This window comes from Malaclemys terrapin, chromosome 5 (assembly GCF_027887155.1).
Source record: "Malaclemys terrapin pileata isolate rMalTer1 chromosome 5, rMalTer1.hap1, whole genome shotgun sequence".
Lineage (NCBI taxonomy): Eukaryota > Metazoa > Chordata > Testudines > Emydidae > Malaclemys > Malaclemys terrapin.
In genome coordinates, this window is record NC_071509.1 from 102,112,321 (window position 1) to 102,132,064 (window position 19,744).

Genomic DNA, 19,744 nt, shown 5'->3' on the forward strand with positions numbered 1-19,744 from the left:
ACACTGGGAACTGTTTGACAATTACTGAATGGGTATTTGGGGGTCTACAATAATTTTAGATGAAAACATCCACCTGACAATTTTCCTAGGAGTCAGTTTTCATTTTAGATGCACAGCAGCAATTTGTATTATCAATACACTACCTTGCTCACTTGCAAACCTCAGTGAGAGTAGATGGGGGGGGGGGTGTCACTCTTCCATGGTTTCATTTCTCTCTGAGAGGTCTCAGAAGGTAGTTTGGGGCAACCGTTCTTCTAAGCCTAGGATTTTCTCATGTGGTGTTTCTTAGAGCTCTTATCTTGTACCCCCTCTTGTTGAATGTGTATATTCAGTCATTGGAAGAATTAGTGATGAGGCATTAGCTGGCAGTGTTTTCAGTATGCTGGTGATACCCAGCTCTTTTTCTGAATTTCATCTGATCCAAATGCCTTACCTGGTGTTTGATAGGGATATAAGCCTGGAGGAGGACTAGCTGATTGAAGGAGACCTTAAATCAACTCAGCCAGACTCTTATTGCTGGGTTTAATATGCCTCCAGACAGTATTAAGATAGAAGTGATGCTGCTGAGATGGGGTAAGCAGCTGAAGGTATGGCAGAGATCTTATCTGGCCCTTTAACAGACACTATGAGCCCACCATTTGTTACTTCAGTTAAAGATCTGGGAGCATTACTGGATCCCCAGCTGCAGTTAGATGATCATGCAGCAGCAGTGACTGGGAGAGCTTCTTTGCTCATACACATCTGGCCAGGAGACTGAGGTCATTTCTTTTGGTTGTGAACCTTGCTACCAGGATCCAGGCCATTGTCTCCTTGAGATTAGACTCCTGCAATGCGCTCAACAAGGGGCTGCAGTCTAAATCAACTCAGAAAATGATGCCAGGGCAGGAACTGGCAGCCTCTTTGGCAAATGGGCTTTCCTGCTGTATGGGGGCACCCAGCCCCCCAGGCTTGAGCTCAGGTGGCCAATCTGAGTGTCTGATGGAGCCACAACTTTCACCCTGCTATTTTTAGCATGCTAGCTCGAGCCCTACTAGTGCGAGTCTGTCTACCCAGGATGGAATGCTCACTCCCAGCTGCAGTGTAGATATACCCTTGAAACCTAACATCCTGCCATTGACCCAGCACAGGTCGCAATCTGAACTGATGAAATTCAAAAAATAAACTGGAAACATTGAGAAATTATTCACAAAGTATATTTTCCCCATTTTTCACCCAGCTATAGAACTAGTCAGAATGTTTTGAACTTTGATGAAATTTCAAAATTTGAAGGAAAAAAAAATTCCAATAATTTCTCCCCTTTTTTAGGCCAATGCCACTTTTAATCTATAAAGATCTAAAGCTTTTGGGATCAACCTAGGTGAGAAACCACATCTCTCAAGGGAAGACTCCCTGTGGTACAGCAGAGACACTCCCCCCAGCCAGCTTTAAAAAAAAAAAAAAGAAGCTGCTGGCAGGGCCTTCTCTGTCAGGAACCCTGCACTCTGGAGTCAACCCCCATCCTTGCTCACAATAGCACAAACCTGCTGACCTTCAGCACATGCTACAAATCCAATCACTTTTCCAGGCTTTTGGAGAGGGAAGGTGAATGCGCTGTGGGTTGGAGTCTGTGGTTGGTGTGTCTTATGTTTTTCCATTTGTGGTTTTGGGGAGGCTGCAGTTATTTTTGTGTGTATTGGTTTGATTGTATTTTTAACATATGGCAGAGGCACCAGAGCCTTGGTATATAAAAACAGAACAGAAAACTCTCCCTCTTTTGGACAAATCAACATAAATAAACAAACAAACTTTGGCATGCTCAGTTGTGCTCATCAGATTGTGAATTATGACCAGCAGAAGGTCTATTGATTTGGCTTGGGTTCTTTTCTCTTAAAAAAATAATTGTTCCTCCAAGAATATGTTATAGGCAATAAAAAGAATGATTCTTTAGACTATTATTCAAACTCGGAATGATGAAATGCAAAACAGAATGCAAGTTTTCTTTTTGATGTCATCTATCACTATCATGTGCGGTTTAATTCTTTTATTCACTTAAAGGAGGCTCACTGAAAATAAAGATCTGTTTCACAAAGAAGCAAGACTGACAAAGGCCTATTGCTCTCTGCAATAGGAAAGTGGAGCAGGCTAGCAACCAGAGGCCCTTCATGGTCCTACAATTTCTACAGAAGGAAAACAGTTCACTAGTGGTCTCTGAATCCTGAGAGAGCCACCAGATGGTTGGGAGGAAATTAGCCACTGGCAGCCTCCCCAGAAGATCTGTGGTGTAGCTTGTTAAGCCACCAATGTGTTATTATTTTACATTCTCTGGATGCACACATGAGACTAGAACAGCGTAAGTGCCAAACTCAAAGAAAGTGAAAAAAGCAAGCTCCCACTGTTAGCCTCAGTCTGAAGGCCAAATTCGCCCCTGACATTGTTTTAATAAACAAATCTAGAAAGCATTTCCAAAGTTAGCAACATTTGCCTTTTGTTTTAAAACTCTTGACTTCAGTTACCACCATCGATCTCAAGCTTATCTTTGGTCTCAGAGAGGAGAGCCAACAACGGAGTGAATCCAAACAAAAGTCTGACATGTGTAGGAGTTAGGTACTGAGTGGTAAACCAAGCCATAAACAAGGCAGTAGCTGAGTTGGGAACAAAATACAGAGCACAGAAAAAGTTAGCTGAGAAGCAAACAGGAGAGTGCAGCATGGGAGCTGTTACAGTAGTAGAGTCCTTTGACACTAAGAGTTTCCAAGAAACGAAGAGACATTCCAAAGTATGAAACACCATTTGCCATAATAGTAATAATACTCTGCACTTCCATAGCACTTTCGATCAGAGGCTCTCAAAGCACTTTGCAGTCATCGATGAACTAAAAAGAATGGCAAACGAAGGATCAAAATCAGTCTGGTGTGGGACATGCGCAACAAATGAAAGAACATAAGGGATACCCATTTTGAAATGTAATCTGCCCTCTCTGATTTGGAGGAAGGATGGAAAGGCTTGAGAGGCAGATGAAGTCAATGAGAAGAAAGTCACAAAGAAAAACAAACTGGAAAGAGAAAAAAGGGATCTTCAGGAAAGATAAGGCAATTTGAGAGAATGCAGAGCATAGCGGAGGCTCTGAGAAATGAAGAAAGATGGAGGAACGTGGCTTAAGTGAAAGCTGTAAGAAGAAAAGATAATGCACAAAAAAACTGTTTTAACAGTTGTGCCTGCAATCGGTATTCCGTCCTCAGACTAAGAACCCAGCAGAGATCAGCAGTCCAATCAGTGATCAAGAGGCAAGCCCTGAATGGAAGCCACTAGAAAGAAGAGGCATGTTCTCCTGGGTGGTATCTCTGTTGGGGAAAAGTGGCCCAAAAAAGTGTGGCCAATAAAGAAAACACAATTGTTGCCTCCTAGGGACTAGGACGGGGTAGGCAACCTATGGCACGTGTGCAGAAGGCGGCACGCGAGCTGATTTTCAGTGGCACTCACACTGCCCGGGTCCTGGTCACCGGTCCGGGGGGCTCTGCATTTTAATTTAATTTTAAATGAAGCTTCTTAAACATTTTAAAAACCTTATTTACTTTACATACAACAATAGTTTAGTTATATATTATAGACTTATAGAAAGAGACCTTCTAAAAACGTTAATGTATTACTGGCATGCGAAACCTTAAATTAGAGTGAATAAATGAAGACTCGGCACACCACTTCTGAAAGCTTGCCGACCCCTGGACTAGGCTAATAGGTATCAAAGCCAGGAGTACCCTACCACACAGAAGAGATAAGAATGGAAAAGAGACAGATGAATGGCCTTAGATAAGTTAGAATTATACCTAATGATAACAAGCTTCAATTTTATAATGAAGAATATAGTGACTGAGATCTTCAGGGAAGAACAAACAGTGGGCATCAGCAATATGTCCCAGAAAGGGAGGAGTGAGACTGAAACATGTCTTGACCTACTAGATGCAGTTACTCATGGGGTAGTGGATGTTAACTACAGAAGTACACAATGAGCAAAGTAGGGGAATACATTAATTATAATATCCCAGGATTAGTATTTAGATAGAGTTGATAGAAAAACAAAATTTCTGTCCTGTGGACATTCTGATATTTCAACATTTGTTTTCATCTCAAAGTAGATGAAAACTTGAAATATAAAAAATTTTGTGGAATAAAAAGTTATCAAAAAATTTGATCCAGAAATATCAAAAATTTTCATTCTGGGATATTGTTAAACTCTGCGTCTGCCTGAGCTGCCATGGTGCCTCACGGCAGATGTAGTTTCAGACCCCAATGCCCCCATTCTCCCTATGGGCCTAGCTCCCTGGCTAGACTACATCTCCCATGATGCAATGTGGTCTTTTCATGTCCCATGATTAAGGCTGCCTGTCTGCCACAGAGGTCACGGATACTATGACTTTCCGTGACCTCCGTGACTTCTGCAGCAGCCAGCAGCAGCAGTTTGGGTGTGTGGGAGGGGGCTCAGGGCTAGGGGCAGGGGATTGTGGTGTGGGGCGGAGGGGCTCCCCGGCTCCCACCAGCATGTCCCTGCAGCTCCCAGGTGGAAGGGCCAGTCCTGGGCTGCATGCCACTGCATGCTCCTCCCAACACCGCCGTGGGGGTCCCAGGCTGCGTGCCACCCGCTTCCCCCCCAGCACCAGCGGGGATCCCAGGCCAGTCCTCCCAGCACCCACACACTCCCGGACTGCCCCCCACCCCCCCAAGCACCCACAGCCCCCTCACCCAAGTTTTAGTTAGGGGTATATAGTAAAAGTCATGGACGGGTCACGGGCCATGAATTTTTGTTTACTGCCCATGACCTGTCCATGACTTTAACTAAAAATACCCGTGACTAAAACATAGCCTTACCCATTCTACACCAATGAAACTCAGCAACAGATTTATTTTCATTGTAATTTAGACACCTAATTAACATAAGCACTTTTGAAAATGTTACCCTGCACATTGGACCATCTTTCATTGCTCCATATAGTAAGAATGCATTTTTTTACTATTATTTAAAAAATGCTATTACCGCTGTTACCTGCAGCTCCCTTGTTTCCTCCTCAGTGGCTGAAGCGTGATAGGAGAGGACCTATGGGATAAGGAATGAAGAAACCTAAGTACAAATAAAAGCATGCAATGTAAAAGCAACTGAATCTTTTTTTTTTAAAAGAGTATAAGGTTGAGATTATGCCAGCAATGTACTGACTTTAATGGAGCTCTGCATGAGCATAGGTACGCTCATCATAGCGGCTTCTTGATATAGCCAGGCCAAGAAAACCTATAAATGAGCAAAGAGCTCTGATTTAAAACAAAAAAATTAAAATAAAATAAACCACCAAAACCCCTTCTCTTGGGAAAGCTTTCATACCCCATTTCGAAGACAAATATAGCACAACACAGCTATAAACTATGGGATGACACTGTTCCCAAAATAAGTCCCTTTCTTTTATGGGTGTTTAACTCAGACATTAAAGAAAATTCTGTCCTGGATAAAATTTGGAAGAAGAGGTTTCAGTCCAGGAGAAAATATTTTTGTTTTAAATTAACAAACAAACAAAAAAAACCCCCATATATTATTTTTTATTTGTGAGAATAAAAGAGAGGAGAATGCTACTGTGTTGAGTTCCTTTAAACGTATGTGCAACTAAGAGACCAGCTCTGGCTTTTTTTTTAAAAAAAGACATTTTTTACAGCCCCTACAGATTTTTTTTTTAAATGATAAACCAGCAGTCACTAATGTGAGATGTAAATAAACCACCCAACCTTATTTTTAAAAAAGCACTGAAATTACTTGACCGTACGGTTATCATCTGCCCCACTTGAAGCGACTAACTACATGTTTACATGAGAGTTGTAATGTTTCCTTTAGAATCTATTGGGTACATAATCCACATGTTAGAAATTTTGCAAACACTCTTATTTACATATTGGACAGATCCAAAGTCTACAAAATTTAAGTTTCAGGCTTACAGTTATCTTCCAAGTAATTCAGCATATCATGTTAGAACCTCCTTTAACACCACGGTCATTAAACCTAACAGTAAACAATTCAAAGGCTAGGACCAGATGACATTCATGCTTAATATACTTTGATGGAATTGAGGAAGTTGCAGAAAGCCTACAGTAATCCTGCTGTTATTGTATATGCTGGTTTGTCTAAACGACTGAGCCAAAATCATCACAGAAAACCTCAAACAAGAGGACACCCCTAATCCTCCACACCATTTCCTCTTTCTGTGCAATTGGACAAACCAACTATGTTGATGACTGTTGTCAGTGTGCAGCATGGTGTTTAGGGAAGGCAGACTCATTGGATTCCATGAGTGCACTTAAAATACAACAACAGATTGTAAATGCAAATATGGAAACAAGCAGCAAATAAGCGTAGCTCCTGTTAACGCAGGGGGCCAAATTCTGTTCACTTTACTCATCTGAGTAGTTTTAGGTTGTGAGTAGGGAAAGCAGAATTTGAACCAAAACTAGATTATATACTGAGCCAAATAAGGATTGCCTAGATTTTGAGCTCACCTCTAATGTCACCATCTGCTTGGCCATGGCTCTCTCCACAACTTCATACATCTGTGTATTCTGGATCCCCAAGCCACAAAAGATGACAAAGGCTTCCAGAAACTGTTCATCATTTCTGTTGAAAGCCTTGATTTTGCCCAAGTTTTCTTCCATCTTATTTACAAGCTGACAAACCCCTACGTCAGGTCATAGGAATGAAAAGAGGTAATATAGCAATTGCTAAAATATCATACTTATGTGAAACAAAACAGAACAAGATATTAGCTCTCTGAATTCTTATAGTCTATAAAACAAATAATCAGTGTATTGTTAAAGCAAATATATACAGGACACAAATTAGAATGCTATAAAAGGACTTTACTAGATTTATTTTCATATGCCAAAGAATAAAAACTACACTACTATAGTGAGGTTCTTACCCACGAAAGCTTATGCTCCCAATACTTCTGTTAGTCTCAAAGGTGCCACAGGAACCTCTGTTGCTTTTTACACTACTATATGTTGTTCTGTGGATTTTCAAGTATTCATTAAGATCTACAATGCAGATATGTAGCTCTGTATAGCCTGCATTATCTTGCAAAATTCTACAGGGCAGTTTTCTTCTTGACTTATTGTTAAAAGTACTTTAGACTGAAGGACAAATTGTCTTTAGGGATTAAGTTAGAGGCTAATTAGATTTTTGTAACCATGCCAAAAGAACAGTTTTGAATGTCAGGATAGTGGCACATAAAGTTTGCACTTCCTTATTTGAAACAGTACCGGAAAGTTTAAAAAAAAAAAACTAAACAGAAAATATTTCAAGTTCAGGCTCAAAGTTCAAGTGTGCTTGCTATGATCTATGGCAGTGGTGGGCAAACTGAGGCCTGTCAGGGTAATCCATTGGTGGGCCATGAGACAGTGTTTACATTGACCATCCACAGGCACGGCCGCCCGCAGCTCCCAGTGGCTGCAGTTTGCTGTTCCCAGCCAATGAGAGCTGCAGGAAGCAACGCGGGCCACAGGGACATGGTGGCCGCTGCTTCCTGCAGCTCCCATTGGCTGGGAACGGCGAACCGCAGCCACTGGGAGCTGCAGGCAGCCATGCCTGCAGATGGTCAATATAAACACTGTCTCACGGCCCACCAGCAGATTACCCTGATGAGCTGCATGTGGCCCATGGGCTGCAGGTTGCCCCCTACTGTTCTATGGAGATGTGGTCTCTCCAATAAAGGGCCTGATCAAAGCCCATTTATGTCACTGGAAAGCCTCCTGTTGACTTCAGTTGGGTTTGGATCAAGCCCTAACTGCAGATGGCTTATTATTAAAAATAAACAGCTATAAATGTTATCACCAAGTTCTACTGACTTTGTTCAGTAATACACACATAGAACTTTCTGTGTATATGCCTCTAACATTTTTGACTATGAGGACGAACACTTGCCTGATCAAATGTAAATAATTATGCCATTGGAAAGTTACAGATGAACAATTAAAAATTATAATGAGTTAGGAAATGCAAAAAATATGATTGAAGATATAGTTTTGTCATATTGCATATTCTGTGCTTTTTATGCCACACATTTAACAGTTTAAACAATAATATATTAAACTATATATTTCACCAATAAAACAGGAATACAAAACTCTGTTTTGTTGACACCCAACTAGCACTGCTATTGGAACAGTAACTTTTGCATTTTCTTGCTTCTGGAATTACACCACTATAAATGGTAGCAGAATTTGGATCCCTGGTTTTTTGTTTCTTATAATGTGCAGTCTTAAGGTCAGAGCCTCAACAATGCCAGAGCTGCTCTCAGCTTCTGAAAAAGGGAGTGGGGGTGGGGTGGGAATTATAATGGAAACTATTTTGCAACTATATCAAGAGCGGGTGTAATCAGCACCTTTTTAAGGCCTTGTCTACACTACGGAATGTTTACAGAAAATTCCCATCATTGCTAGCAATCTACACTTATGGTCTAAAATTACTCATTTTAGATTAAGGAAAAACAACAAGAAATATCAAAGTCTTGATGTATCTTCTCTGTAACGGTCTATAGCAACTCTGAGGACATATGGAATGAGTTCTTTGAAATGTAAAGGTTCTGTACACAGAACAGTTTCCAATCTACTTATAGCACAGTAACAGTGTCCCTTTTTTGCCAAATTATGCCCTATTATGGGAAATTCTCCTAGCCCAGATCCTGCTTTCACTGAAATCAATAGGTAAGTTGCAATTGAATTATAAACTCTTTGGGGCAAAATATGTCTTTTTGTGATGTCGGGTATGGTGCCTAGCACAATGATTCACTGATCCCTCATTGGGACCTTTCAGCACTACAGGTATATAGATAATACACAATAACAAAAAAGAATTCATTGGGAAATGGACTGGTTTCCCTCTGTGGAAGAGAAACTGATCTATCATTAGACTCTTTTGAGGGTGTGGGACAATCTCATGGATCTCACTGTCAACTCTCTGTTTAGTGCTGTTTATGACATTATAATCATTTCCATAGCAACTGTGATGTAATGAATGGGGGATGATGACTTCCAGCAGTGACTAAACCAGAAGATCAGATGAACTCTGAAAAACATAGATTTTGTTTTCATGTAAATGACTATTAATAAAAACAGGGGGAGAGAATTACAGTAAATATACTGCATGATCTATAAGCCAAAGCACTCTCTAAATAGAATGTTTTTCAAAAGTTTTCCCATGAGGCATGAATGGGTCCATGCACATCAGAATTAAAGGAGCCCAAATTCTTTTTTGGGGCATACTTATAAAACGACAGAAGGTTTCTATAATGCTCTCAGCACATATTTAAAGGGTATGCAGGCCCAAAAGGAGACCAAACAGAAAGGTTTTCTTGCTTTGTTGCAGATGAAGAAAGCTACTCTCCCAGAAAAATGTACTGTTCTTATCAGAGACGTTTAGCTTAAAAATAAAAATATACAAATAATGCAACCTGCCTGAGATGTTTAATCATGAATTTAAACAGCAAACAACAATAGAAAAACCTGTTTGAGGAGTTAAAAGTCTGTCCTAGAGTAACAACAGTCCCATAAAGCAGCTGGTATAAAATGTAAATGCTGAGAACTAGACAAGTTAAAGATAATTCCTCTCTGAGGACCTTCTGTTTCCATCAGCTACATGGAGTTGGCGGCTAAGAACAATCTGTCTCCATGAAATGAGGCCCAAAAATACATATGGAGGTAGGAGCACTGACTATGAAGTATTCCCCCATTTCCCAAATGTAGTCATTGGAAACCCTTCTACAAAACAACACACACTTGGGATTTTGCAGAATTCGATGGTGTGGGTGGTTGAGAGATAGGAAGCTGAATGGCAACTGCTGTCAGAAACCGACACACGACAGTTCCCTCAGGAACTGTCCCCATTATAGTCTTGGGTAACTTCTTGCTGCTGGAAAAGGCACATATACATGGTTTCTAAATCTACAGACCAGGGATAACATTTTCAAAAGCTCCAAAGTGACTTTAGGGTACATTCACACTTCAAACTGGAGGTGGAATTTCCAGCTGGGGTAGCGTATGTACACTCACTTTGATCAAATTAGCATGCCAAAAACCGAAGTGTGGCTGTGGTGATGTGGGTGGTGGGACAGGCTAGCTGTCCAGAGTATGTTCCCTATATACTTACTCAGGTGGCTAGCCCATCCTGCTACAGCTAAACTGTTATTTTTAGATCCCTAGTTCAATCAAAGCTAACATATGTATGTCTACCTGAGCTGGAAATTACACCTCTAGCTCGAAGTGCAGATGCACTGTATGAGCTGAAGTTCCACTTTCAAAAAAGTGATTTACATATAGGAACTGAAATCCTGTTTGAGTGTCAACAGGCCTAAAGGTCCTAGATGCCTCTCTTAGTCTCTTTTGAAATGGGACTTAGATGCTTTCGAAAATGTTACCCTACAGGACCAATGACAGCATTGCCACTGTGCTGTCACAGAAGCAGTAGAATCCTAGAAAGAGTAAGGAGGGGCAGACACTATGGGTCAGTGCTCTCAGAGCCGTATAAGTAACATGCAGGCTACAGGGAAAAAACTGTGAGAACTTGAGCTGCCCTTGTTAATCTTAGGGTAAAAACTCATCAGGGAAATGAGAAAGTGGCAGGAGATAAATGCTCATGTTTTAAATATTTTCATTTTAACTCCCAAATCAACTTTTCCTGGTGCTTGCTTCTTTACTAACACAAAGAAATGTTCTGACCACCATCATGAAATGCAACAAAAATTATAAATAAAACGCTGCTTATTTTTGTTCCTATTTCAGTTTTTTTTTTTTAAAGAAAACTAACTGCTCACTTGAAGAATGGGTGGTTGACCTACAGCAGTAATGGAGATGCTTACATTAAATGGGAGAAACAGCAGAAAGAAGTGAGACAAAATCTGGAGCTATGTGGCGCCCATGAAAGGATTATACAATTGTACTCACCAAGCAAAACACAGTACCAACTATCTCATCTTACGATTGAAACCATTGATTTCTTAAAGAAATATCTCATAACTGCATGAAATATAAAACCTGTTGTAACTTTACACAAGACCATATATTTGTTATATTCACCCACTTGCAGACATTTTTCTGTTCTTTGGGACTGATTCACCGCTTACTTACAGTAAGTTACATCAGTAAGTGAAATCCAGTGATTTCAATGGAGTTACTCTAGATTTACACAAGTGTAATGGGGAATAGAAGTAGATTTTCTATTTACAGCTTTGTTCAAACAACAAACAAGATGTAATAAAACATGTAAGAGACTATACTAAAAGATTACATCAACATTAAATGAAAAATGTGACAAAGTGTCATTTATTACCTTGGGCCTGTTCCAATAGCTAAAGGATATAGAGGCTGAATTATTCTGACATACAGGTAACATCTAGCTGCTTGGCCGGATCTTCATGAAGTTGTACTGAGTGTGAAGAGTGACTTTTGGCACTACCTAGTCACTGGATCATTCATTAGATGCACGTTCTACCTTTCTAGCTTTTTCTCCTTTGATTCACTTTTCTTTTTAGAGAATTTTCACACTGTAAACATATTTAAAGGCCTATGGTACGGAGACTTTAATGACTAAGAATACCTAGGGTGAGGTCCTCACCCAGGCTCTGAGCCCTGTACTCTGGCTAAAAGGTCTGGAGTGGTGTAAAGGGACTCCAAACACCCAGATCTGGCATGGGGAGGATTCTCCTGATGCAGGAACTGAGGAAAATAGCTCTTGTAAACTCCCTTGTAAACCTGGTAGTAGAGAGTGTGATGGGGGCGGGGCTGGGGACAGGAGGGACACATCAGGGGCAGGGTCACCACATGTAGAGCTTCAGTCCATAGGGAGGCTGTCATAACTTATATAGGCCCCCAAGGCAATCTACATTATATCAAGACCCACATTGTAGCTTAAAACCACCATAGCTTCCCACATCCCTTGGGCTGCAAGTTTGGTGCTATCCCTCTTAGAGGTACCACCCAGAATCCCATCCATTATTTTCCCATAGTCATGTATGCTGTATGCAAAAATCTATACAAAGGCTTCCAAGTTACCAAAATCCCAATATGCACTGCCAACTGTATTTTAACAGGTATGTTAGTCGAGATGAACCCCAGGCTACCCACTAGAGTCCGCCTTGACCTGTTACAATAAATCTTTCTATGTCCACATTAAAGTTTTAAAATGTTGGTTGTTTTAAAAATACATCTTTACTCCCAGTCTAGACTAGCGCTATGTGAAATGCCTATGGAGGATTTCCTGAGGCCCTTCCTTAGTTTTGGCTCAGCTTTTACCCAAGTGAATTCCAATCAATCAGTCCAAACTCCCATTGAGGACAATGAGAATTCTTCTGTGTAAGGACTTAGTAGAAATTCATGTTTGACCCTTAGAGTTTCACTCTTATGGTTGAGCTCTGCTTCCTGCTCTGGGTGTGGGGGCTTCCTCAGAACCATTTCCAGATCTGTAATCAGGCCAGTCTGTCATACCCCTGATGAGTGTTAGAGCAGCTCCAACTTGCACCACTGATGCTGGTGCAGCTCCACCATGCTCACTCCTTGTCCCCAAAATACCCCCATGCCAGAAGAGTTGTTGACAGGTGAAGATTTCAACACTAGCACACTTACATCTCCTGGGCATTCCCCTCCAACATGGGGATTTTCTGCTGACCAGTTGTGATCAGTTCTGGCCTCTTTGCACCAGCTGAGTGGCACAAAGGAGCTGGATGATTAGAGAGTACATCCCATAGACTGTCCTTCCTATTCCTCAATACAATATTGATTAGACTGGAATTTTAACATAATTTGTTACATTAATTGAGCATGTGTAAATTTTAAAAAGTAACTATCAATATGAAATCTAAATAAAATATAAAAGAAGAGGTGGAAATAGTTTCAGGTGCATCTTCTTCCCCTTAGTCTATATGCCAGGGGTCTCAGGCTTTTATATTTTCTTATATTTTAAAGTAAAGCTTTTCTCTTACCTACTGCCATCCAAAAGACCCATAAAAAGAACAAGGAACTCTGACTGTCTACAGGGAATACCATGAAAATAATTACCAACAGAGTGCTGTCAGGCACACAAAGGAAATAAATACAAAAAGTAGAAAAAAATAATTGAGGTGTTATTGGTATTTTTTCACCTATAGTAGGTAAAAAAAAATGACAGATAGGAGTATGATGGGGCCCTGAATTAAAAGCATGACAACTATTTCATTGTGCTTAAGGATTTTCTCTTATGATTTTAGATTTCATGTTGCTGAGATTTTACTCTGGAGTACAGAAATACTTCTGTATAGCAATTATACAGAAGTATCCAAAAAATCCTACATAGTTACATACCAGCAGTATAATATCAATACATTTTATCTCACATAAAGACAACAGTTAGATGCATGTTATGATATTTTGTGTAACGACTAGGCATGCAGTGTGCAAGTAGAAATGTAAACAAATTAAAATGGCAATACCTATCACTTTATTCTTCTTCCCATTTTTTATTGGTGTACAAAGCAAACTTTTTATGTGCTGGTTTACATTTTCTGCATTTTCATTCTGTTAAGCAAATAAAGAATACAGTTAAAAACTTACAGAGAGATCTATTCACGAGCCCTGATTGGCAGGCCATGCAAGGAAGGCAGATTATAAAACTGTAATTCTTAAACTATAATCTCTTTGGGGGCAGGGACCATGTCTTCATTTGTGTTTGTGCAGCATCTAGCATAACGGGGACTAGGGAATAATAAATAAATAAATGAGTAATAACAAAGTTTCGAGATGAATTTACAGTCATTTGGGTCTACTTTTTCATTTTATGATAGTTCCTTTCATTAAAATGAAAATGACTGTACTGTACACGCGGGACAGATTTTCAACTTAGGGTAGCTGAGGAGAAATTAGTGGAGCTCTAAAATACCTTCTCCACTTCCCCAGTTGTGAGGATTCTTAAGTAATGAAATAAAATGGACCTAATTCTGCTCTGTTACACCTAGTACTGGAATCTCATGGGGATAACTAAGAACAAAGCATGGCCCAATGTCTGATTCCATATAAGGGAAGGAAAAAATATTAGCATGCTAATATTTCAGCTCTGAAGTTTCTTTGATTCTTGGCTGCCTCGGTTAGTTTCTTTTTAGCCTTACAGGCATGATCGTTGCACAAATAAAGGAACATTTTGCCTACAGTGTAGGAGAGCATATGCTATTCTTTGTAGAAAACGTTCAAAGGGATGATGTAATGTGTAATGCTTTATATGACTCCAGGCACTTCTTTGCAATTAAGAGCCTCGATACCTGTGAAATTAACTGGAAATAAGGAGGAACGCCAGCCCCCTGAAGCCAGCCAGCTCTCCACGGACCACAGTTTGGAACACAGTGACCTATACTGTGTTGCTCTTGTCTACGATGTTTTAATTTATGGTGGTAACAACTATTGTCTCAACTCTCCTCTCAGGTGCACAGACACGTATCTTCTAAGATCTGCTGCTGCACTTTATACACTTGCTCAATAGTCTAGTTACACAGGTATGAGGATGTCTGTCTGAATACTCAAGGGTAAGCTCAATCATTATAAATGCAACAATTTGCAACAGATTCAGGGTGCTCATGAGAAATGAGCTGATAATGCTTTGGGGGTTATCGAGAGTCCTAAAGCCCAAACTGGGATGGAGAGAAAAGAAACTGTCAGGGAGCCTTGATTTCATGATTCATCTCTCATCCCCATACATCAATTCTCCTTCTTTGAACATCAGCAATCAACCAAAGATTTGCTTGCTTGCCTCAAAATGACAAATAGACATCTTTTATTTTCTATGCCAGTGTGGACTGGAGTGCGACCTTGCATGCTGCCCTTCTAAGGTGTGTTAGCTGTGCACAAGGTTTCTACCTGGTTAGTTGACAAGTTTTTCCATTAACTTGAGTCAGTGGTGAAAATTATCCTATCTACTCCATGTAGATCTCTGTTTTCTACTCTTATTGTTCCCTCTTCATGCATGTCCTTCCCTTCTGTCCACTGTCACTCCATTTTTCCTTCCCACTTTCTCCTCTTTTGTCCCTCCCTAATATTTCCTTCTGTTCTTGCCACTCTTCTGTTTCCTCTTCTCCTGTCTCTTCCATTGATTTCCCTATTGTTTAGTGTTTAAACCATTAACCTTTTTTCCAAGCTGCAACCATTATTTGTCCCAAATGTTCCTTCCCTTCAAACTCTCCAGCAATTGCAGTTGAAAGACACTGAAGGAGGGCTTTCATGAAAGCTAGTTAAGTGCTTGGAGGAGGGGAACCAATGGCCCCAAGGTAATGCTCATATGTGGCCTAATCCAAAGCCCATGGAGTCTCTCCTTTGACTTGAGTGGACTTTGGAGCACCCCACAATGCACACTGCTTACAGAAATAGACCAATGATCAATTGTTTGGAGAGATGGGGGGAGGGAGAATAGATATGAAAGGAGTATAAGGTGTGGACTCAATGTCATTGTGTTGAAGAAATAGATTATCCAGAATTCCTCTCCAGAAGTACTATTGTTTCCTCTTTATCCATGTATGCACATGTATCTAGAAGTAAATGCAGGTCAACATTTTTCTTAGGCATAATAAATCATTTAGAGTCCAGGGAACAATGCATTTCTGCATGAGCAGAAAATTCAAATTCTGCTGCCAAATCAAAGGGCTTGTCCTAAACAAACTCCTGTTTGAAATTGGTCCCCAAATGTTTCTTTTATGTATTTTAAATCTTCTGCCAAATAGTCACCTATTTCTTTGTCTACCAATCCAGGACATCCATTTTGTTCCCTTTCCCTCCCCCTACCCCCCCCATGAGACATTAAATGGGGCTAGTCATGGGCTCTACCCTGCAAAGTGCAGAGTACTCAGCTCCCAGTATGACTAAACTGTGCACAGCTGAAAGTGGAAGCACTGCATAGCTCTCCAGCAGCCCCTATTATCCAGTTACTGGAACAATCTTGTTGGACATTGTACCTTCTGCCCTGCCTGCTGCTTGACCCCAGAAGGGAGAGAGTATAGTGGAAGCCCATCTGCTGACAATAATACACTCCCTCCCCGCTCCCACTCTCTCCCTCATCCACTGCCTACAAATGTATTAGGATATAATAAACCAACCTGCTTTTGCAAAAGTGTAACAAGAAGACCAGGCGGCTTTCCAGGCACTGTTCTGGGAGTAAGAGGCACAGGTTTGCTTTTTGCTGACAGAGACACCAAGGCACTAGAGTTGTTGCTTGGGCTTTCCACTACGCTGGTCTGTTACTAATTGTCCCTTCCTTCCTAAATCTCCAGATTCTATCCAAGTGGTCTCTGGGACACCCTGCCACAAGCTGGCTCTTCCCGATGCTGCCCTGCGGACTGGGAACCATGAGGTGTTGAAGAGAAGTGCAGTTGCACCTTCCTCGGGAAGCAAACAGTTCACATCTGTGTCATGGCTAACCTCTCCCAGACCAAAAGTGGGAGAAAGAACTTCTGAGTCTACTCCCAAATCTTACAGCAAACTGTGGTGACCAATCCTCAGGATTGATGTGGAAAGATTCCATCCTGACTTCATTAAAACCTCTCTTAGAACATACTTCTTTCTCTTGGCCTAGGAACATGTATTCTCTAGTAAATAAGTATAATTAGATTTATTTTTTTTATACTGATTTTCTTTGTGATTAATTCATCTTCTAGCCACCCTGCCCCACTGTGTGTCAGAACTGTATTGTTTGTAAATTCCTTGGGTCAGGGACTGTGTATCTTCCTCTAAGTTTAAACAGTTCTGAGCATTGGCAGTCAGTAAATACAGCGATGAAAGTAGTAATAAGGGTAGAACACACAAGACTTGGTCATATATGAAAGGTAAACAAAAAATCATCTGTGTCTTTTATTATTGGATTCCAAACTCAATTTCACTTTACTTCACTTACTGTCCAGGGAAATCTTCTGTCTTTGCAAACATCTGGTATATTAAGAGGCTCCATGGTATTCTTGACATACTGAGCATACATATAATTTATTTTGTTTGCATCATAGTCCCTGATGGAACAGCAAGGACAGACAGATATTATTCATGGTATTCTTTATCTGACACTGGGACATGCAATAATTCTAAGCAAATGTAAAATATATCATCATATGTAAATCAAAGAGAAAGGTGTGATCAATTCCCAAGCACAGACCCAACCCAACACATAATTGTAGGCTGTGCTACAGTTAGATGACTCAGACAGTCCAATTTTGCATATCCACATCTCATTTAAATTAAACTAACAGAGATGATAACGTCCAGCCATTCCATACTGTGCACATCACTACAAAAGACCAAACAATTAACAATATTCTGAGAGTAACATTATAACCCTTATCTCTGATGCATGTGTTTATTTTGTTTAATCAATTACAAATGAAACGCGGGAGACGTGTAGGTGTATTTAGCGCTCCATGCATGCAAGTGACTTCTATTAAAATCCATACAAGTTCTATCTACATATTTGTGGTTCTGCTAAGGACTTGTCTACATGAGAAAGCTGCACAAGTATAACTCAAGTTTAAAAATTAACTGTTTTAGTGCAAACCGCTCTGCAGACATTTTGGTTTAAGTTTGGCTTATTTCAGTTTAGTTTAAACTTGTCCCTAACTGATTTAAGCTCAGCTGAAATAAGCCTGATTTCAATTGAAATATAAGCATCCACACAGGGGTTTGCACCAATTTAACTAAATTGGTTTAAAAATTTATTTGAGATAAACCAGTGCAACTTTCCGATGTAGACAAGCCATAAAACTTAGTTATGTCTTGTGTAAGCATCCAGAGGAAATTATACTCTTAAATGTTAGGATAGTTAGAGATGTATTCAAAATACTAAACTTAGGAAATAAATCAATGTAGTCTACAAGAATGAAGGATAAAAATGAATGACAGATGAATATATGCAATGTAGTTGTAGCCATGTCTGTCCCAAGATATTAGAGGCAAGGTGCATGATGTTGGTCCAATAAAAGATGTTACCTCAACCAGCTGAATGTGTGTTCACAGAAATAGAACACTTCAAAAATAATATGCATCTAGAAATCTGACACATTAGAAAATCAATAATAGATGAAATTCACATATTTTTCAACTGAGAACAGATGGCAGCATTTATGAATTTTCTGCTTTTAAGTTCATGTAAAACGTGCTCTTAGAATGAATGAATGAACAATTAATTGCATGGGGATTGCGTTAGTGACACAGAACATCTGTTTCAGGGCCTAATCAGAGCCTAAAATAACTTTACAAAATCAATCATCTCTTTTCTAATTGCTTAGTGCTTATGTATTTAATTAAGGCACTTCGCTTCTTGTCCTAGTCCTTCCCCACCCATTCTGGGAGAGCACCCATCTCCTATCGATATACCTGTTCCCATCAGGCTTCTGCATTTTCTCTTTGACTTGTGAGTAGGAGTCTATTATTTTTCAGATGTAAATGCACATGTCCAAAGAATCCATGCACAATACTGAAGACAAGAAAGCATTCTTTTTTATGTAACAAATTCTGTTATTTAGGGACAAACCCTGCACTTCTGAAGACTGGCCTGATTTTGGGCACGACTCAGCTCACAGATTATGTGATGAGTATCAGAGAGTACCTTGTATAATAATTTATTCTACCTAATGCATATCACTGTGCCTTTTATGTCCCCGGGAAACTGTGACCTTAGCGCATTAGCCTTCAAGGCAGCCCACCATAAAGGGTGGCATCTAGCTGTGCTGCCCCAAGAATATTTCAGGGAAGGAATTATGACTCGGGGACCAAAATTCCCTCCCTGCTTCCCTTGCTCTGAGCCTGAGAGAAGACTTCACTGCTGGCCTCTACAAGCAGTAAACTACTCTCAGAAGCATGCACCAGCAAGCAGGAGGGAAGTATGAATGGAAGAAGACAAGGCCTGCCCATTTGCCATCCACCTGCTCTAGAGGAGGGAGTAAGCAAGCATTCCCCCTTTACTCTCTTGTGCTGGCATGTAGTCCAAGTCCCAAATAGACCAAAATCTTTTGCCACCTTGAGCCAGAATCTTTGGGCTGAATTTTCAAATATATGTGCGAAAATTGCGTATGTGAAACAATCAATAGCAAAAAGAGGTCAGTCGAGCACACAGTGCTCAAACTGGATGCTGTACGTTGCATATCCAATAGTGTGCCCTCTGTACAACTTAATCTCTTTTTTTTAATCTCTTTTGAAAAGTCAGCCCTCAGTGCTACATGAAATAACATTTTTGTAATAAATAGAAAAAGTTAGAGAATGGATGATATTCCAGCATTTTATGTACAGATTCTTTGACTGAGGTTAAATTCAGAATCTATTTAATGTGGGCACATTAATCCAGTTATTGCCTCTGTCTTTTCTTTTTACCCAGATTGAATAATTAAGTGAATGGTCTCCTGAAGTTATTGCAAAAGGGGCTTGGAGGTCAGGATGCTGGATTCTAGTCCTGATTCTGCCAATCACCACCTTGTGCCTCAGTTTCCCTACCTATAAAATGGGAATAATACTTACCCACCTTTGTAAAGTACTTTGAGATCCTTTGATTAAAAGTACAGCATTAATTAAATACAGATGGCTTATGCAATGATTATTGCCTGCTCTACAACTGAGCAGAGCTGTTCACACTTCTCATGAATAGTTTTCACAGGTAAATTCTAGACTAGAGGTTTGTGCCTACCTGAGCTGGATTTCTGCTTTTTGTACATCTGCACAGACCTACAGGATAGTCTTTAGGTACAGCTATTCGTAGGCT

The 19,744-nt window shown here is 40.2% G+C and overlaps 1 protein-coding gene across 8 annotated transcripts in view; it reads right to left on the reverse strand.

The window, feature by feature from the left end:
* The window catches only part of PDE5A (phosphodiesterase 5A), a 99,118-nt gene that overhangs the window by 33,077 nt on the left and 46,297 nt on the right, over nt 1-19,744 (reverse strand). For 4 of the 8 annotated variants that reach the window (XM_054030693.1, XM_054030698.1, XM_054030700.1 and 1 more), the window contains exons 8-12: nt 16,901-17,009; nt 13,464-13,548; nt 12,978-13,025; nt 6,508-6,683; nt 5,009-5,068 (exon numbers count right to left, since the gene is read on the reverse strand). In XM_054030693.1, the coding sequence (XP_053886668.1) occupies nt 5,009-5,068; nt 6,508-6,683; nt 12,978-13,025; nt 13,464-13,548; nt 16,901-17,009 (478 nt within the window). The remainder of the gene's footprint in view (nt 1-5,008; nt 5,069-6,507; nt 6,684-12,977; nt 13,026-13,463; nt 13,549-16,900; nt 17,010-19,744) is intronic. The other 4 variants (XM_054030696.1, XM_054030701.1, XM_054030694.1 and 1 more) reach the window with 3 other exon arrangements.